Consider the following 21,523-nt stretch of genomic DNA (forward strand, 5'->3'; position numbering starts at 1 on the left):
GACTTATTCCTTTAGCCTGAGGAAGTTCACTTAGATACAGTTTATCATAAATCATATTGTTTCATCTCTAGTAAAAGTCATAAAACACTTCTAACACTACCCTTAAAGTGTAAATCTTACCATTGGGGTTCTTGTCCAACTTAGGACTTTAGGTATCTTGGTGTTATTATTATAATAATGAGTGCCATTGACTATATCTAGAAGATGGATATATTCTGGGTAGCTTGGGTAGCACAGTGCATCACGTTAACTGAGCTAACATATAAATGAAACCCTGAGCCACAATATTCATTGATAATTGCATTAAATTGGCCTAGATTACAAAGACACCACAAACTTCCAGCTGAGTCCAGCTGAGTGGCTTACATTAACAGTTATAAGCACAATAAAGAGTACATTACTTAAAGTCTTAAAAAAAACTGAAACTGAGAAAGTTGACAAAGACCAGAAAATTATGTGTAACAGTGGTTATTGTTTCTTTGTTTGCGTTTAGCATCGATGCTATTGAGCCAGGCAGAGGAGCTGGCAGCCAAATACCCCAACACCATCCCTGTCATGCTGGATGTCAGCAGCCAAGAGGGACACCTAGACTCTCTGGTCAGAGATCATGACTTGGTCATCAGGTATAGCAGCAGGACAGATATAACATTGGTGGCAATTATTAAGTAATGTGTAAAGTTGTAATGATTTCATTTATTCCAGATGAATACTTTACCACAATATGTATTACCACAAAACAAATTCTTTTTTATTTTTTTATCATTTCATCTCCAAAGTAATTTAATGGAGCCCAGTTATTTTTGGACTGTTTTACAATTTAACATTACATTATTAGATTAAAATATCAGTCCGCTTATACTTAAGTCAACCCCTTCATCTTCTCCTCAGCTTGCTGCCTTACTCGTTCCATCCGCTTATCGCCAAACACTGTATAAAGAGGAAGGTGAACATGGTGACAGCCAGCTACCTTAGTCCTGCCATGAAGGCGTTGCAGAGCAGGTAATGATCAAGTCCACAGAAGTCTGTTAGGAATTCAGGATTACTTTCAATAAATGTTTCTCTATTATTTTCCTATGTGTGCACATCATCCTCAGCAGTATTAATAAATTATTGTAAAACATATGCATAGGATTTGGGATGCACAAATGTATAGGCAAATGTTAGTCTTGTTTCTTATTGTGTCACATAATTATTGCACTGGCTAAACGTTTGAAGGTTATGGGATAAAAAGCTGTGACTTTAAAGTTTAAACTTTGAATTTTATAATGACATTTTCTTATTTTTCTTTTGATAAGAAAGTGAAATGCATAGCAAAAATAGAATAAAATAAAACAGAAAAGATCCCCCCTAATATTATTAAGAAATATAGTCATGAAAAGTGAAAATGCATATTTACATGTTGAATGCATTTGTGTGTATTAGTGCAGAAGAAGCAGGGATCACGATCGTGAATGAGATGGGACTGGACCCAGGCATCGACCACATGTTGGCCATGGAGTGTATCAACAAAGCCAAAGCTGAAAGCTGCACTGTGAGTGAACATTGCAACACTGAGATAGAAAATCTGGCACCTGTATGTGTGCCATATAAACAGTGTTCAAACACACATGGACAGTCACACTATGGCTCAACATGGAAAGTTTTATGTTCAACACATGCTGAGTTTCACACAGGTTCCAGTTCAAGCAGACAGACACAGGCTAATGTGGAGTTTTTGAACTGGAATTTGTTTTGTTTTTTTCTTAGAAACTAGTAATGTAAACAAACAAATTGAACCCAATATTGTTCTGACAGACTGAACACTTTAAAACTAGACACAACTCAAGATTAATGATTCATGCCAGCTTCTGTCATATCAAGTGGTTAACCTGATCAGACTTTGACAGATACATAAATACAATTGTCACTAACTTTATTAAGAACAGCTGTAGACCTGCTTATTCATGCAATCATTCAGTCAGTCAGCATACAGTGGAAGCTGAATCCAATGGTTATTCTGTAAGCACTGATTTGCCAGGTTTGTTTCCACGCATGATTTTCTTTAAGCATAAACTAACCAATTATGGATCACACAGCTGCTGAATTCAGAGACCATAGGAAAAAAATATTCTCTAATTGAAAATTGTCTACCTACTATTACTCCTTTAAAGTGGACCTATTATACTCATTTTCAGTTTCATGTTTGTATTTGTGAACTATATTACAGTGACTTTGCCTCATTCAGGTTTTGAGACTAATCTTATTTAACTTAGACTAGACAAGTGCAGCCCCTAAGTTTAACCACAGACTGAAATAGCAGTTTTAACTCATCTCCGTAACGCCATACTCCGTTTAAACTTCTCTTTTGATCAGTGATGGGAATAACAGCGTTACAAGTAATGGTGTTACTTTTTTCAGTAAGGAGTAATCTAACTAATTACTGTTCCTATCGTTAGAACGCCATTACAGTTAATAACAAGAAAATGCGGTCCGTTACTATTTTTCAACAAACAGACGGTTGAAGCTGTGTTCAGTTTACCGCATCTCATATCAGTTGCACAGAAGTAGCTGTAAGTAATCTGGGCGCTACATCTTTAAGCAATTGTGTTGATAGGCCACGTAAAACCAGAGTCATGATAAACAATATATATGCGTGTTTTTTGGAGTGTGTAGTTAATGTGTTGTCTTGTGTAGTTAGTGTGTAGTGTTGTGGATAGTTTTGTGTTGTGTGTCAGAACAATGAACCTGCTGTCTCCAGGTACAAAAAGGAGTGATACACCTGCTGCTGTCAGACCTGCAGGTGTCAGGCTGTGATGTTCTCCTTTATAGTGGACAGAAATATTTGGAGTGGCACAAATAATTTGTGTGGCATATTATTGAATGCAGAAGAGCTGATTGTTATGTAAATAAATTCAGACACGTGAGGTTGTGCTGAAAAGGATGAGACCAAACAAGGCAAAGTAAATAGTTTTTAAAGGTGTAATATAGAGGAAACATCAAAAGTAGTTTAAAATGGCCAATTATACCCTTGGACCCCAGAGGCTTAAACTTTTTTTTTTAAAGTAACGCGGTAGTTACTTTTCAAATAATTAATTACTTTTAGAATCTTGTAACTCAGTTACTTTTTTGAAGAAGTAACTAGTAACTATGATTAATTACTTTTTCAAAGTAACTTGCCCAACACTGCTTTTGATTGGCAACTCCTATTACAAAAACGCACTGAAGAGCAGGTAGGTTGGGTTTCTTCACTTACAGATAGCCATTTGCTTGAGATAGCTCTGTAAGAATATCCTCTCTCTTTAACATCACAAAGACCAAAAATGCAAAAAACTAGAAGCTGAATATTTGGATCAGATTAAAGCCTGAACTATTAGATCACAGGGATTACTTGGTACACTGATCAGGCATAACATTATTTATTCTTCACTCGCTGTGTTTATTCACCACTTTGCCTTTAATCACTACTTATTATTAATCTCTTGCTCCTTTCCACAGGGTGTCTTTTGTCCCTTAAATCCCAACTGGTCATGGCAGATGGCTAGACCCTCCTTGAGCCTAGTTCTGCTGGAGGTTTCTTCCAGTTAATATAAAGTTTTTTCTTCCTACTGCTGCCAAGTACTTGCTAATAGGGTTTCATCTGATTGTTGGGGTTCTCTCTGCATAATTGTAGCTTCTTTACAATATAAAGCACCTTAAGGCAACTGTTATGATATATAAATAATATAATGTATTAAAAAATATGAATAAATAGGACTTGTTTGTCCAGCATATGCCACAGATTATTAAGCTTGATTAGGTTGAGAGTTAGGGTTAGGGTTAGGGTCAAACTCGTTCTTGTCCTCCTTAAACCAATCCTGCTCCAAAAAGGCTACAGCTATTAAGGAATATTGTTTTGGTTAGAGGGTGTACATGATCTGCAACTATGCTTAGGTAGGTGGTACGTTTCAAAGTAACATCCTCATGGATGGCAAGACCCATGGTTTCCCAGCAGAACATTGCCCAAAACATCTCACTGCTCCCATGTCTTGTCTTCTTCCCATATGCATCTTAGTGCCAGGTGTTGCCAAGGTAAACAATGTACCCGGCCAGCCACGTAATGTAAAAGAAAATGCAATTCATCAGACAAGGCCACTGTCTTTCATTATTCAGTTTCACTATTGTCCAGTTCTGATGCTCGGGTGCCCATTGTTGGAAACCATGCATCTCCATATGCAACAAACTGTGATGTACTTTGTATTCTGACACCTTTCTAATCAGCAGTACGTTTTTCAGCAATTTGAGCTACAGTAGCTCGTCTGTTGAATCAAACCAAACGGGCCAGCCTTCTCTCCTGATGTGTATCAGTGATCCTTGGCTGCCAGTGACCTGGTTGCCGGTTAACAACTATTCCTTGCTTGGACAATTTTGTTAGACATTTCTGTAAAAAATTACATTTGTTGGTATCATTATAAATACACTTTAGTGCATCCAGATAGTATTTACAGTGCTTTACGTATTTGATATTTTGTCATGTTACAGCCTTATTCAAAAAAATATTAAATTCACATTTTCCAACAGACATGAAGCTTAGTATTCAGACCAAAGAGTTAAATCTTTGTTTCATTAGGCCAGAACATTTTGCCTCTAATGGTCAGAGTCCTTCAGGTGCCTTTTGGCAAACTCAAGATGAGCCCTTGTGCATTTTACTGAGTAGTGGCTTCCATTTGGTCACTAACATATACCAGCTACTAGATATTTTAAGTACTTTCTGCATATCAACAGTAGCTTTAGCTGCATTTTTGTGTAGCTGTCTGATCATTCTTTATGCATTGAATACATTTTAGGTGGAGTCCTACAGCTCATTCTGTGGTGGTCTTCCTGCTCCTGAGTGCTCAGACAATCCTCTTCGTTACAAGTTCAGCTGGAGCCCATATGGTGTCCTCCTCAACACTATCAGTCCCGCTATTTTTCTCAAAGACAACCAGGTATGGATGTCTCAAAAGACCATAAATTGTTAATATGTTTTTTTTATTATTATTTACTTTCAGTAAAGATAAGATTTTTTTGTCTTTCTTTGAGGTGATAAATGTCCCACCTGGTGGCTCTCTGATGGATTCCACCACTCCAATGGATTTCTTTCCAGGTTTCAACCTTGAGGGATTTCCGAATCGTGACAGCACGAAATACGCTGAGCCATACGGCATCCAGACAGCACACACGCTCATCAGAGGAACTCTGCGTTTTAAGGTACAACACACATAGACAAACTGCACATACAAATACAACTGCTATACAGAATTTATTATGCTTAAGAAATAATTAAATTCAATATTAGATTGTAATTATAATCTGTAATAATCTAATATTGAAATTATAATTATCTTTGATTATAAAAGGCATAAATAGTCTCTGAAATGCATGAGTTTTGGACTCCCCATTTTGACACCTCAGTGTTAGCATTTTGGCACCTACCATGTTAGTTTTTGAAGACAGGAGTGACCATATTAAGACACGAGGATGGAGTTATCAGTTAACACTAACCAAACAAAGCCACATCAGTAATAAGTGCCCAGAACATTAAATCTCACTACAGATTTGGCAGTGGTACAAAATGAGCTTTAAACTTAACTTGTACTACAGAAGTACAAGTCCTACATTAATCATCAGCGTGGCCAATCAGTGCACAGCAATGGTATCACTGTGATCTTGAGGTGCGCAAAATATACATTTTTCTGTGTCCACGTAACTTTGCAAATATCCAGCACTCAGCAAAATATTTAAAACCTTTTCCTTCCGTGTAACATAATCCCCTGATTAAACCTGAAACCCAATTTATTTTAACATATTTTGGTCACCTCCGTTCTTGTCCTGTTACTCAGGGTTTCTCGAAGGCCATGAGTGGTTTCATTAAACTGGGTCTAATCAACAGCGATCCCAGTCCCATCCTGCAGCACACGTCATCACCAGTTTCATGGGTAAGAACCTCTTTTAGTGTTCAAAAGCATCCAAAGATGTGGGCGGAAAATAGTCAGTTAACAGTGCACCCTGCTTCTTTCTGTCATTCAGTTTAATGTAACAAGCTGCTTTGAAGCTCTTGACTGTGACAGTAGAGCCTATTACAGTTGCTGTTTATTAGCATCAAGGCTGCAGTGAGCTGGGGCACTCTGGCATTGATGAGAGTATACAGCAGACAATATTTGTCATCTGCTATCTGTTCGACAAGAAAAAGCAGCCTTAGTGCTCCGTGTTTGGGTTGTGTTTATCAGAAATCAAAAGCTGGTTGATGATGATTGATGTAACAAGGGTTTTCTCTGAAAACACTCAGAACTTTTTATCTGAAAAGACAATTCAAAGAGAACCAAATAAATAGCAGCCCACCTACAAAATGTAGCCCTGAAGTCTCATGATTCATTAATGTGATGCAGTGACTTGTTTCTCTTCTTTCTACAGAAAGAACTCCTCTGTCAGCAGATGGATTTATCTTCTTCTGTTTCCCAAAATGTCTTTGAACAAGCTGTATATGAACACACAGGGCAGGATGACTTCAGGATGGACACTCTGAGATGGTGAGAAGCCATCCTGAAGTTAAAAAAAGACCTTCTTTTAGTCAACTAAAGCTAAGCTGTCTCTCTCCTATTGTGTTTTCAAGATTTTAACACATTTCCTTTTGGTACCATCTCTCTCATAGTGTCCATGGGTCCTTTAAAAAAAGTCTTCAGATATCTCAGAAACTAAATCACTTTTCACTTTCAAGCCTTTCTGATTAATAGAAATGGGGGAAAGGGAACAGTAGAATAAAAATGTGAGGGACGTCAAGACTCTTGAACCTGAGAATGGCTGCCATGTATGTTAATATTTTTTTCAAACCAGGATTAGGCTCTATATACTACTGAGTCCAGTGGCCTTATAATCTAATTAAAAAGTCTAATGACAACAAGGATCTGTCCTGTGTTTGCAAAAACAGGCCTGTCCAGTAGGACACAATAAGAAAACTGCACTTGGGCCTGGCCTCTGTGTACAACATTTCGCTGATTAATTTATGGGTCAGTCAGTCATTTGGGGTTAAAATGAATAGTTTTGTAAATTTTGTTCATTTTGAGCCTCGTATCTTGTGTATGCACACTGGCAAATAACTAGCAGTTTCACAGGCAGATCTATCGCTCACTCATTACATACGGTTTCAAAACACGAAGATGAGGGAGGCTTTAAAACAGTACTTCATAAACCAGTGAGTGATGTCACAGCGCCTTTTATTGTTTATACCAGCGGTCCCCAACCTTTTTTTATGCCACAGTTTAATGCCAGACAATATTTTCATGGACCGGCCACTAAGGTGTCACGATAAATACAACAAAATAAAATGAAGCGACGAACTGTGGTACTTTGTAAATATAATAACTAGTTGTGTAACTTTATTAGCAGCGTCCTACTGAAATGCGCCAACAACACTGAGAGTCACATCCTCCTCTCTGCCCCTTAATGCTCTCTAGTTGCTATGGTAATGCGTAAATATTTATTTCAAAATAAGACCTATAACTACAACACGGGAAAAGACCCAGGGAAACCGAGTTAACAATAAAAATCCTGACAGCCATAAATTTCACACCCGAGCCTAAATTCTCACAGTACCAAACAGGCCACGGACCGGCCTGGGGGTTGGGGACCACTGGTTTATACCATCTATGGTTTACACTGAAGCTAAATGCAATGTTAAAACTCCCCTTATTCAATATATTTGGCCAGTCTGAAACCATGTGAAGGTAAAAGCTTGTATCATATTGTCAGTGTGTGAGAATTGGCACCTTTCAGAAGAGTCTCGTCCTTATCAAGTCAGAAAGTGATTATCAAAAGTATAAAGATGAAATGAAGCCTGAAATAATTTGAATTGTTTTGTCATTTGGTGGAATCCTGTACTACTTTAGCAGACATCCAAATATCTGGTATATTCTTTTGTGATTGATACTGCTCTTCTGAGTTTGCGTTGTCCCTATACACAGCGCCCCAAGAGCAAGGCTATGCATCTTCTACACACTTATTACTGCCTGCCTAACAAGTACACCTGAAGTGGTGTAGTATGCACAATCATCAGTTTAAATTAGCTTTTCCAAGGGTCTCTTCAGACCAAGGCTTCATGCTGTCATTGTTCTCACAGTTCTGGCAGTGAATGCAAGAGGGTCACACTGGCATTGAAATGTAAATTCCTCTGATGGTAAAGTGAACTGTTGGAAACATTCCATCTGTGTTGTTAAAGGGTAAAAAGCAAGGCGCTTGCAGATCACATTGAAAGACTTGTTGTTCATTTATTCAATTCACCAGCAACCCAGCCACAAAAAGCAAATGCTCATCTCTTTAGATGTAGCCAAGGACACGTGGGCTGCCGCTGCAGTGTGTAGGGTTATTAGGGCAGAGTAATTATCTTTCGAGCCTTAAGTATTGTTTTGTAACGGTTATGTTATTTTAATAACCATTTTTTTATTTCTGCAGCTTAGGGATGCTTGGCGATGAGCTAGTGCCCCATGCAGAGAGCATTTTGGCTGCCCTTGCAAAACATTTGGAAACTAAACTTTCATTCGGTGAGCTCATTAATACCATATTAGAAGAACAGGAGTATTAAATGTGACACCAAGTGTAAAAAAAACTATTGCCTCTTGTCATCAGATAAGGGAGAAAGAGACATGATCATTCTGAGAAACGATGTGGGGGTTCGCTATCCAACTGGAGAACTAGAGACCAAACACATCAGCCTGGTGGTGTATGGCGACCCCACCGGCTTCTCAGCCATGGCCAAGACTGTTGGATACCCAGCAGCCATTGCTGCTCGGATGGTTCTTAACGGTTAGTGATTTCACTTTTCAAAAATGTTCATTTTCGTTGGTCTTTCACTTTACAGAGAGCATTCAAACTATGTTCAAACTAAATTTAGTCACCAACCTCATTCACTGAATATTAGATAAATACTTGAGAATATAATGTTACCGGCTCTCTATACTTACTTTGTAGGTGAAATCAATACAAAGGGTCTGGTGGTTCCAATGGTGAAAGAGATCTACGAACCAGTGCTGGCCCGGCTGAAAGAGGAAGGACTACACTTCATTTCCAAAAGCACCCTGCAGGAGTAGAGCTACAACATCAAGAAGAGCAAATGACTGTAAATTCTAATCTTGTCTACATTTCATGTCATTAATCGACCTTTAAACTCTTCAGACAGATTCTGGCTCACCTACCTGCTTTCATTCTGAGTTTATAATAATACTCTAACATGCCTACCCAGGAAGGTTGTTTGCTCCCTGATTTTTTGAATTCACAATAAAAAGTTATCTGAAGCATTGTAGATTGTTTTGTTTACCTTGTTGTACCTTCTTGTGTGGGCAATCTTATTTCCATTGCCAAATAATGCTCCCAGTACCATCTGATAAATCCAGCAATTTCTTTTATGTATGTGCATGTGTGTGGTTGTTACCTTGACAACTGTTCTTTCATTCCATTTCAGGCTTGGTGGAGGTGTTAAATTCAGTGCCAAGTGCCTTTATCCTGCATTCTTTCTAATGGCTGCCAGAGGGCAACTCCTCTTTTTGTGTGTGATTCTATTGAAGTCTAGAATTACCCTCCTGTGACCTCAGCGAACACTTTACTGACTGATAACAGTCGATAGTTATTGAAAGCAACATGAAGCAGATTTTGTCCCCTATTAGAGTCACAAGACTAGTGAGAACTTTATGTAGTGGTTAACACATTTAACTTACACAAGAAAGATCTCTGCTTGAAACTGGTAGTACACACAAATCCAGCTTCAAGGAGTCACAAGCTCGTGCTAACTGAAGTCACTACAGGACTTCATGTGATGCAGTTAAGTGACCAATTAAATAAAGATAGCGGAGGGCATTACACAGCAGTTGTTTTGTTTGCTCTCAATTTTGACAGCCTTATTAAAGATTAATGTCAGTTTTGTACATGCGCCAGATAGCTTTTCTTCAAATTCTTTAATTCTCACTCGCTTTTGCAACTTTGTACTTTTGTGTTACTCGCAGCAACAACTCCACCTCATTGTTAGTCCAATTAAAAAAACTCGGTGCTTGTCTTTGACATTTTGGCACGATGTTTCAAAGAGCTGGAAAGTAAATAAATGGCTGACAGAAATGAGGCAGGCCGAATCGTCTTGCGTTTCACGCATGCACAGTACTGGAACGTGAGCGTTTTAGGCGTTTCAGTGTGGACGCACAACTCTGTGAAAACGACTGAAAACGGTAGTGTGGACGTGGAGCGTTTTCAGACGACTGTGACTATGGAGGCCAGGCCATCAGGCGCAGCACTCCATCACTCGCCTTCTTGGTCAAACAGCCCTTACACAGCCTGGAGGTGTGTTTGGGGTCACTTTGCTATTGGAAAATTGGCGGCAGCATCTCTGCTGGGGACAGGAAGAGACTGAACAGGGTGATCCGAAGGGCCAGCTCTGTTCTAGGATGCCCTCTGGACCCAGTGGAGGTGGTGAGTGACAGGAGAACGGCGGCTAAGCTGTCATCCCTGATGGACAACATCTCCCACCCCATGCAGCAGACTGTGACAGCACTGAGCAGCTCCTTCAGTGGGAGACTGCGGCACCCACGGTGTGGGACGGAGAGATTTCGCAGGTCTTTCCTCCCCACTGCTGTCAGACTCCATAATAAAGACTTTAACTGATCAAGCACACACATCCATACATATGCAATAATACTAAGTGCAATAATCCTTTCTATCATCGTTGTATTTTTACTCAGTTGTATATAGTATTTGTATTTGTATTCTATTTTTATCTTATTGTATATTTATTTTATTTTATTCTACTGTATATAGTATTTTATTCTATTCTGTACAGTTGTGTACTGTATTTATTCTTATTGTATTCTAATTTTTGCCTCATAACTTTTGCACTGTCCACTTCCTGCTGTGACAAAACAAATTTCCCACGTGTGGGACTAATAAAGCTTATCTTATCTTAAATAAATGATCGTCCAACTAAACACAAACTGGATGGCATGTTGCTGTAGGATGCTGTGGTAGCCATGCTGGTTCAGTGTGCCTTCACTTTTGAATAAATCCCCAACAGTGTCACCAGCAAAGCACCCCCACACCAAAACACCACCTCCATGCTTCACTGTTTGAATCATGCATGTAGAGAATATCCACTCACCTTTTCTGTGTTGCACAAAGACACCGCTGGTGGAACCAAAGAGCTCAAATTTGGACTCATCAGACCAAAGCACAGATTTCCACTGGTCTAATGTCCATGCCTTGTGTTTGTTGGCGCCAACAAATCTCTTCTGCTTGTTGCTTTTCCTTGGTAGAGGTTTCATTTGACCATAAATGCCTGAATCGTATAATCGTCTCCTTTGAACAGTTGATGTAGAGATGTGTCTGCTGTGTGGCATTTATCTGGGCCAAGCTCCCAGGCCTCTGGTAGAGGACCCGAGCTTGAAGGATAAACCGCCCGCAGGGGCGTGCTGGGTGTTTATATATATATATATATATATATATACACACACACACACACACACACACACACACACACACACACACACACATATAAAGAGAGAGAGGGGGAGAGAGATACATACTATAAGATCAGTTTTAATGGTCTACCATGTTCCCTAAGGTGCACGGAGCCACAATATGCAATGTTTACGATTTAGAGTCGCTCGTCCTCTGTAGTGCGAGCTAGAAGTACCACATGGTATTTTTAGGTGGTATTTTTAAGGTGGTTCAGTTTCATGTGTTCATGTTAAATCTGTTAGTAACAAGAATATGACACTGAATAATAACAAATGGTTTTTATTTGTCTTTTTGATTGACCTTCACAATAATCAAAGATTTGATTAGTAAAAAACAATCAGATGGTTCTGATATTTTGCTTTATAAAATAATGATTGCATGAATAAAATTATTATGTGAAGTATTTCTTATTCATTTTTTATAGATTCGGATTGTCACAATTCAATTATAAATGTAATAGTCTGTTTTTTTTTTTTAATTTCTTCTTCGTTGGATTGTTACTATATCCATAACTGACCTTTTTTATTTTTTAAGCTTTTTTAAATTTTATTTTTAAGCTTAGAGCACTACAGAATCCATCGGATTCAGCCATGTTGATAGCAAAGCCGTGCAGGTAGGTGGAATTCTCTTGTTTGCAAGGTATTTGGGTAAAGTGAATCTTTTCCTTCATTCTGAGCATTTTTAAGCTTCCAACATTTTGCAGAAGACCTTTTCTCCACAAGATTTCCTTATTCATTGGTGTTGTAGCTTTGAGGTCTTGGTGTTCGTAATGCTTGGATCTTAGTGCAAACAGTGCAGTAATTTAATTGCAAATGCGCTAACATTTAAATCAATTGAGAATCCATCCACTGAGAATTTAATGTCAACTAGCCAGGATGATTTTTTTTATGAATTTTAGGGATACCATTATATTCAATAGAATTTGCTGAGAAAGCTCAGAATGAAGATTTGAATTAAATTCCAATAGAAATGAATCATGAATGAAGTGCACTACCAGCAAAATAATAATTGTTATTATGCTATAGTCCTTCACTTCCCAACCACAACGGGAACATATCACCCACAGACCCAAATGGAAGAGAATTATGACGGTCTACAGCTGCAATCAGTTTTCTTGTTATCTTCAGAACTTTCCACACTCTTGATTTGTCCATTTCACGCACTAGTTCTCCCTTACTTATCTTTTTATTGATTACTTACTTATCTACCTCCCATTGGTTCCCTGTAAGGCTGGATATCAGTGAGCTGAAAATCATTCTGCTAATCTACCGCTTTGCTAATTGGTGCTTAGCATGGACTTAATATATCATCTTGACACCAAAAGAGGCCAAATGATGATAAAGGCTGCAGCACACTATTTCTTTTGCATCAATACACAGTATGTACATGTTTACAATTATGGCTGATATTTGTCAGCACAAAGCTTTAAGATATTAAAAACAGTTATTGCGTAATACAGACTTTTGCACCTGTATTGCTTTTTGTGACCTTTTTATTTGTGACATGGTTCTGATCACTTAATTAGTTGAGCTCAACTCTTCAGAAAAAGAAGAGCGTTTTTGCTCCTTCTTGATTTAAAGGCAGTTATATAAAGTAGGGCACCAAGCAGAGACCAATTAAGTTTGTATTCATGAAAAGTCAAAAATGCAAATTAAAATGTGGATACGTCTGGACACTGACCTATTTTCTGTCCTGAAAAGGCACATTTCTTACAGTGTCTTAGCCTGGATTAACACATGCAAAGATCAACTGAAATAACCAGGGATTAGTCCATGACTCTGTTAAGGGAATTGTATAATCCACAGACAAGAATCATCATTAGAAATGGAATTGGGTATGTCTCCATTTTCGGTGTTTCTTGATTCGGTAACATCTCTTCTCTGTCAGGCTCACAGAAGGCTGTTTCTCCTCATTTTTGTTCCTTTTGTCTGGACCTTGTGACCTTTGACCTGCCTCCTGTTGGTTCTCTGTAAGGCTGCATATTAATGAGCTGAAACTCATTCTGCTAATCTACAGTTTTGCTAATTGCTGTCTACAATGGACTTAATACATCATCTTGGTACCAAATGTTTAAATTGGAAATTTCCAACATCACTTGTATGCAAAACAGTGTATTTAACTAACTTCTGAGCAAACCTCTAATAGTTCATGTGTCTGTTGCATCTTTGCAGGTATATTTGTGGTTCAACACACAGTAACAAAACACTCTCACAGGCTCTCTTTGGTGTTCCTTCCCTTATTTAATCCCTTAGCTAATAAGCCAGCAGCGATTCCTTTATAGCTAAAAAACAAACCAAAAAAACAAAAAGGTCAGTACCCATGCATGACTGTTACAAAATCCATAGTATAAAAGCAGCTAGGCAATTAGAATTAAACCCTTCAAAAATAAAAGCAAAGGTGAAAAGCATAAATAGAAATTTGGTCCATTCAGGGTATTATTATAATATTATTTACAGTACATTAATCTACTATTCGATACCCTTATTTTATATTTGACTGCAGCATGCTACACCAATTTAAACAGAATTTACATTTAACAGAGCAAGTACTCTGTTAAAGACACATTAACAAAATCAATATTGAAAGAGTCTGACAAAGAGTCTTTCCTTTGACCTTAGCATTTGATGTCAAAAGATGCAGCTTTTCCCTTTTTCCCCACATTTGGCTCAGCGCCAATAAATATAAGATTGGCGTTGACAGTTAGTCTCAGGGCAGTACAGCATTAAAAACATTGAACAATTAGTCTACAGCTCATATCACAGTTAGAAATCCAAGATGAGCAAAAAGGCACACATTACAAAACTGTATAGAGGAAACTCATACCAGTCTCAATCTACAAAAGGCAGAGTCTTGAATGACAAGATTTCTCGAGTGATTGTAGCAAGAGTCTGGATTCACTAGCAGCTCTGTTGGTGGTTTCAGGGAAGGGACGAAATGCTGTTGCTCATTTGTAAAAGTGTAGTATTTTTTTGTTGGTTTTATTTATTCGTTGGTACCAGGGATTCAATGCTTTCAGCCATGCTGGTGGTTTCCGTCACGATGGTCCCGTTAGCGTCAAAGGACTGAGTTTTCTCGTCTTCTTGTGTCCCGATGAGACTCAGCATGGCTTTGTACAAGAACTGGTACTGCTCCTAGAAAATGGGTAAACAACTCATTATATGTTCATTGTACAGTTTTGTGTGTTTAACTAACCTGCTGTGCATATTTTTCTACTCTACCTTACCACTCGCAGTGCTTTTTACAACCTGCCACAATCACCGATCCACTTCTTTTTCTGCGCTTTCTATCTAACATTTACACACACAATAGATACATTGGAAAGCAACTTGGGGTTATCTTGCGAAAGGATATTTGGCATGCAGACTGGAGTAGCCAGGAATTGAACCATCAACCTTCTAATTACTAGATGACCTGTACATTTGCGAGGTGGCTCAGGAGGTAGTGCTGGAGCCTATCCCAGCTACTACAGTGGGAGAGGTGGGATACCCTGGAGACAACCACTCACATTCACACCTATGGGCAATTTAAAATCATCAGTTAATCTTACCCCACTAACTGCATGTCTGTGGACTGTGGGAGGATCTGGAGTACCCAGAGAGAACCCACACAAACACAAGGAGAACGTGCAAACTCCACACAAAGGCTCTGGCCAAATGGTGTAGTTGAACTCTGGATATTCTTGCTGTGAAGCAACAGTGCTAAACACCAAACCACCATGCTGCCTTGCTGAAAAAAGTTTTTCCTGAAAAACCAGTTCATACATTTGTAGGCTGGACTATTGTAACTCATTATTACTTACTTGATCCAAAATACTGCAGCAAAAGTACTGACCCTGTTAAATCCAGAATCTAATTTAAAATCCTTCTAAAACAACTAGAATTTACAATTCAATTGCAAAACGTTTTTTGCAAGGATGTGGAACACTGTGGATGTGAACAAAGAGTTCTAGATAAACAGCTTGTTTGTGTACAGTGAAAACAAGTGTGCCCAATAAAGTGGCAGACACTGTAAAAGTGGTTTGTTTGTTTGTTTTAAACATACTGAAAGTTGTCAGATGTTAAAAAAAAAGAGAGAAATATGTCCCTTGCATCCAAAATTGTCAGTACAAGAGAAGTAAAAGTGCAGACTGTAAGCCACTGACAGACTTCCTGACAAAACACATGACAGCCACTGGTAGGTGTGCCCCTTAGGGGTGAGGGAGTAGGACTATGACACAGGCCAACCAATCCGCAATTGATATTAAAATGAGGGCGGCATGACATGAGAAAATGGCCCCTTTTCTCTCTGTCATGCCTGTAAGAGAAGCACTTTGCACTCCTCTCACAAAATGGCTTTAAAATGAGGCTTCTCCATATCACATTCAGATCAAATGTGATATTTATGTGTTTTAAAAACCGTGAGCATCCTGACAAGTTGTTGTCCATATGTGTGGGTTTTTGGTATGTGTGGTGCTTAAACTGAGGTCAGGAGAGCAAGTTAAAAACTGAGGTTATTTTCTTTCTCTCCAAAACTGGTTGGAGAAATTAGTGAATAAGAGTGAATGGGAGCACAGAATGGCATTCGTCTGAAACAAATGGCTCCAGGTCAAAAAGTATATTTATTTTTATATGCTCCACAGGGCTCGCAAAATCGCTAGCCCGACATCCCGGGGCTAGCGATTTTTCCAGTCGGGCTACCAAAATCTATCTCTGCCCTGCCCGTCGGGCTATCATAGGAAGGAAAAATATATGTCAATGCTTTTGCATTCTTTCGGAAATTTCGTTTGAATTTGCGCTTCTTTTTTGCTTTCACTTTGCAATCGTGCGAACTGTGTATAGAGAGCGACAGCACTGATTGGTGAGTGACGATAATTTGCGCACCAATTCCTCTGACATCGTCTTATCAATCGTTAGCTTACTATGCAAACATGACAAGTGAAATCTCCCGCAGCTTAAACATGTGAGAGGTTGATCGCGCAGAGAATCGCTGAGCTTATGTGAGTCCGTGTGTAAAAGCAGCAGGATATATATTTTAGTTCTGCTGAGCCAAATAAGAGAGGTCAGGGTGAAGAAGTGACAGCCAAAGAAAAGCTTACCACAAAACGGAAAAGTTATGACAAATGAGACTATAAGGCAAAAAGAAAGTGCAGCTTTATGGTTTCATGGACAAAATAATTTCTGTGGCTGCAAAATGACGAGCTATATAACCGGGGCTGCACATAAGTGGTCCGCAGGTGCGCATTCGCTGTCAAAATAAAAAACGCGCACAAGATAAGATGTTGCAACACGTGTTTGCGTACATAAGATTTTCTGGAGGAGGACAGACATTTATTTAGAACTCTTAAAGATGTCGAAGAAGCTCCTTTAAGCAATTACTGTGATGTTCCTCCACCTCCAAAGAAATGTCAGAAGGAGTCCGAACCACAAAAGAAGCGCGTATTCTCGGAAAAGTGGTTGCAGGAGGTGAGCTGGCTTCAAACAGATGATGAACGCACAGAGATGTGGTGCAGAATGTGCCGTGAAAATCCCACTCTAGCGGACAAAAACAGTGCTTTTTATATGGACGCAAACGCGCGTTGCAACTTCTTATCTGGTGCGTGTCTTTTATTTTGACAGCGAATGCGCACCTGCGGACCACTTATGTGCACTTGTGTAAATAACATAATGTTCTGCCGGGTGTGTTGTTGGTTTTCCCTCGATTTCTGAGTCGACAAGCGCCTTTGTTACTGGGACCAGTCATTTTAAGAAAGGCCCCCATTAGAACCCATGAGAAATGCAAGAAATGCATTATTGCTCAGTCTGCAATATCTTTCCCAGAACAAACACCAATTGCAAATAACATACTAAAAATAAACCTGAAAATCAGTTTAAAACAGCGTACTATGTTGCAAAGAGTGAACTACCACTGGCACAATTTAGCAGTCTTTGCAAACTTCAAAAAGCAAATGGCCTAGATCTTGGTTCCACTTGTTTCTTACCTGTGACTTCAGTGGAAATTTCAAATTCAGGATCTGACACAGACTGATTCATGTCCTACACAGTTCTTACAAGTTCATAGAAACTTGTGTTCAATTAGAACCAAGTATTTGAGTTGATGATTGTAATTTTTATACAATGTTGTAATTTGTGTTTCAACAATTTTTTGATTAATGTTTTGTTTCCTTTACAATATTATACTTTAATGTATAATATTGTAAAGGAAACAAAACGGGAAACAAAACATCAATCAAAAAATTGCTCTCTTTTTTATTCAGGCTACTTCAATTTATTTTGGGCTACCAAAAACTGAAGAGTCCCTGCCCAAAGGGCTACCAGGGATTTTGAAATTTTGCGAGCCCTGAAGCGCTTGGGATCTTTTATGCATTATTGTAGGATCTTTACAATATAAAACTTGAAGGGATTGTTGCCACCTCAAGGTGGCAATAACATTAACATGAATTGACAATTGATGAATGAATTGACATGTTGGTACCCCTTTTGCCACCAAAACAGCATGAACTCCACTAGACCCTTGAAGGTATCTCCATGGATCAGACTTTTTTTGTCCAGTACAAAATAAGTGCTGGAAAAAAACAATTGCTTATGCTTGATTAGATTGAGAATTTGGAGGTGAAGTCAACACCTCAAACTCATTGTCGTGCTTCTTGCCGTTTCACTGTTGTCTCCCTACTGAAAAAGGCCACAGCCATTAAGGCATATTATACCCTTAAACAAACAGAAAAAACCCAACATTTAAAGAGCCTATTACAATAAAAACAGCTGCCTTGTTGTTTTGATGCTAATTATATATTTTTTAAATATTCAAATTTAATGAGGTACACTTTACAGCATTACATTACAATAAAATTATTGTGAGACAGACAAACTTACGATGTTGTTGAAGGTTCCAGGTCTCATGAGATTCATCAGCCTGGCTACTTGGAAGACATCCACTGACGCTTCGGCATCCAACTGGCGAGTCAGAGACGAAAGAGCACAGAACAGTCCTGCTGTAAACCCACCCACACTAAAAAACAAAAAACAAAATAAATAAAATTATATGGGCATGTGGCTCCAACTTCTTGTGTTTTCTTTTTTCCTGATTTTGCTACTACTTGGCATAGCTACATTATGTCCGGTTGGTTAGCCATTACCACTTTGTCTGTTTGTATCTGGAAGTCCCACAAGAGCTTAGCCTGGCCATTCTCAGCCACCTTGGGGAGCGTCTCCCATTTTGACCTTGGGAGTTCTAGGCCATACTCAGTACATGTTCTTGTGGACTAGGCCGCCACTTGGTTATGGCGTTCCATGTATGCCCTGCCTGCTAGCATCTTACACCCTGCAGTTATGCTGGATTGTCTCAGGGGCATCTTTGCACCTCGGGTCTTGCCTGGTGTGTTAGACCCCAGCCTGTATGGATCTTGTGCTTAGAGCTTGTTCCTTTGTTGCCATGATTACTGCCTCTGTGATGTCTTTCAGTCTAGCTAACTACTGGTGGGATTTTTCAATATCCCTTCTTCTGTTTGTCGGTGGTACATGCGGGTCTGTCATCATGGGAGCTCTTGCTCTTCTTCTTTCTCTGGTTTCTGCTGCCTGAGGTATTCACTAAGCAATACTATGTGCCCATCTTCCTGATGTACTCATGGATCTTTGTTGTGTCATCCTGGATAGTAGTTCTGATACTCACTAGTTCTTGGCCACCTTCCTTCTGCTTAGCATACAGTCTCAGGGTGCTGGATTTGAGGTGAAACCCTCCATACATGGTAAGGAGCTTGATTGTCTTGATGTCAATGGCTTCTATCTTCTCCCTTGGGCCTGCCAGCTTATTGATGTCTGATAATAAGCTGGCAGGGCGTATGTGTTGATTGCACGAATCTTGTTCTTCCGATTCAGCTGACGCCTTAGGACTTAGGTTATTCTCTGCTGATATTTGGTGGCTGCAGCTTTTCTAGCGGCCTTTTTATTATTCTCCAGTCCGACATCCAACGTCTCTCTTTATATATCTATATCTATCTTATCTATATACACACACAAACACACCCACACATACACCCACAACTCCCATCTCCACTATATACACTATATTGCCAAAAGTATTTGCTTGTCTGCCATCGCATGCATATCAATTTGTCTTGTCTTCATTCCTAGGGTAAATATTATGTCAGCCCACCCTTTGCAGCTTCAACTGTATGTTTATGGGAATGTTTGACCATTCTTGTAGAAGCGCATTTGGGAGTGCCACGGTCTGTGGCTGCAGACCATGCAGCTTTTTATGAGGACCCAAATGCAGACAATCAAAGGCAAAAATTGATTTTTAACAAAAAGTGTAACCATTTACAGTGAGGAGCATAAGTATTTGAACACCCTGCGATTTTCGAAGTTCTCCCACTTAGAAATCATTGTGGGGTCTGAAATTCACATTGTAGGTGCATTGCCACTGTGAGAGACAGCATTTAAAAAACAATTCAGGAAATTACATTGTATGATTTTTAAAGAATTTATTTGTATTGCACTGCTGCACATAAAAATTTGAACACCTGGCAATCAGCAAGAATTGTGGCTCTCAAAGACCTGTTACTATGCCTTTATTAATCTAAATTATTAGCACCTGTCTGAGCTCTTTAAAGACACCTGTCCACTGGCCTAGCCAGTCTCCAGACCTAAATCCAATAAAAAATCTTTGGAGGGAGCTGAAACTCCATGTTGCTGAGCAACAGCCCCAAAACCTGGCAGATCTAGAGGAGATCTGTGTGGAGGAGTGGGCTGTAATCCCTGTTGCACTGTGTGCAAACCTGGTCAAGAACTACAGGAAACGTTTGACCTCTGTAATCGCAAACAAAGGCTTTTGTATCAAATATTAACACTACTTTTCTCAGGTGTCCAAATACATTCTTTAAAAATCATACAGTGCCATTTCCTAATTGTTTTTTTTAAAGTGGGAATGCACCTACAATGTGAATTTCAGATCCCTCCATGATTTCTAAGTGGGAGAACTTTGAAAATTGCAGGGTGTTCAAATACTTATGTTCCTCACTGTATTTTGGCTGCTAACAAACATGAATAAAAACAGGTAAACTGAAAAATAAACAACAAAAAAACTCAAAACATAAAAGGAACTAAACTCAAGGAATAAAACTTGATCCTAAACCAATAATACAAAGAATCACAAAACAGAATAAACTCAAAATGCTGAACCAGCACCCTGACAGAGAGGTCAGACAAGAGGTTCAGAGGTTGGACAAGAAGGCCTGAGTAGGTAGGTACACAGACAGACAGATGCATAGATATGGATCGTGAATAGTATAAAGATTACAAAACAAGTATCAGACCAGACGACAGTATTGTAAGTAGTCCAAGGGTCTTACTTATCGTGGACCACAGTAGGGCTGTCCTCTGTGAGGATCTCTTCCTTCATCAGTTTGAAAAGTTCAAAGGTGGAAATGAGGGGACTGTCTGGGTTTGGCCAGTTGGGAGCACGATAGTGTCTCACCTCAAGAACGTAGTCATCCTATTAAGATAAGAAAAGACAGCAAACATCAGTCACAGTCAGTCATGAGAGTGAGTTTTCATGTCCACATGACAACTATTCTTATGGGCGTGGGTTTTAAATTAAAGCTGGGATACATTTTTTAGAGGGAATTCAAACTGCCATGTTACTAACCTTTGTAGCTTTCAGTATGTAGTCCTGAACTACCAGCAGGTCCTCGTTGGACAGACAAACATGAGTCTCACTCTTTTGAGTGACAGTGAACATCTCATAGCTGATCAGCTGCCCTTTATAAGGCCAGAAAACAAATGGCTCTGCTTCTTCCTCCATCTACCAACACAGGAAATCATTACATTGCATTCGTGACAATTCACAGATATCTCCAACTTGCAACTACATTTTTTCCAAACTGGCTGCTTGTAATTACAGTATGTACCATGATACTGTAGAGAGAGCATGACTTTCTCCAAAAGGTCATGGTGCACCCTGAACAGATCGCTAGTCTGGGCTAACACGTCAAGAAAACCTCAATACATTTTCCACAAAACATTAAAATATTAAACCAGAAAAGATATTTTGAGATATAAAATAAATA

The 21,523-nt window shown here is 39.1% G+C and overlaps 2 protein-coding genes across 7 annotated transcripts in view; one reads left to right on the plus strand and one right to left on the minus strand.

Annotated features, from left to right (window-relative positions):
* The window catches only part of aass (aminoadipate-semialdehyde synthase), a 105,670-nt gene extending 96,389 nt beyond the window's left edge, over nt 1-9,281 (plus strand). For both annotated transcript variants that reach the window (XM_026174889.2, XM_026174888.2), the window contains exons 15-24: nt 494-623; nt 889-999; nt 1,423-1,531; nt 4,803-4,943; nt 5,038-5,205; nt 5,838-5,933; nt 6,409-6,524; nt 8,443-8,531; nt 8,617-8,793; nt 8,959-9,281. In XM_026174889.2, the coding sequence (XP_026030674.1) occupies nt 494-623; nt 889-999; nt 1,423-1,531; nt 4,803-4,943; nt 5,038-5,205; nt 5,838-5,933; nt 6,409-6,524; nt 8,443-8,531; nt 8,617-8,793; nt 8,959-9,077 (1,256 nt within the window). In that variant the 3' untranslated portion in view covers nt 9,078-9,281. The remainder of the gene's footprint in view (nt 1-493; nt 624-888; nt 1,000-1,422; nt 1,532-4,802; nt 4,944-5,037; nt 5,206-5,837; nt 5,934-6,408; nt 6,525-8,442; nt 8,532-8,616; nt 8,794-8,958) is intronic.
* A 4,423-nt stretch (nt 9,282-13,704) lies between these two features.
* Nucleotides 13,705-21,523, minus strand: part of ptprz1a (protein tyrosine phosphatase receptor type Z1a) — a 93,405-nt gene continuing 85,586 nt past the window's right edge. For all 5 annotated transcript variants that reach the window (XM_080303726.1, XM_026174886.2, XM_080303725.1 and 2 more), the window contains 4 exons: nt 21,103-21,258; nt 20,807-20,949; nt 18,333-18,468; nt 13,705-14,615 (listed from right to left, as the gene is read on the minus strand). In XM_080303726.1, the coding sequence (XP_080159852.1) occupies nt 14,463-14,615; nt 18,333-18,468; nt 20,807-20,949; nt 21,103-21,258 (588 nt within the window). In that variant the 3' untranslated portion in view covers nt 13,705-14,462. The remainder of the gene's footprint in view (nt 14,616-18,332; nt 18,469-20,806; nt 20,950-21,102; nt 21,259-21,523) is intronic.

The sequence above is a fragment of the Astatotilapia calliptera genome, chromosome 7 (assembly GCF_964374335.1).
Source record: "Astatotilapia calliptera chromosome 7, fAstCal68.1, whole genome shotgun sequence".
Classification (NCBI taxonomy): Eukaryota; Metazoa; Chordata; class Actinopteri; order Cichliformes; family Cichlidae; genus Astatotilapia; species Astatotilapia calliptera.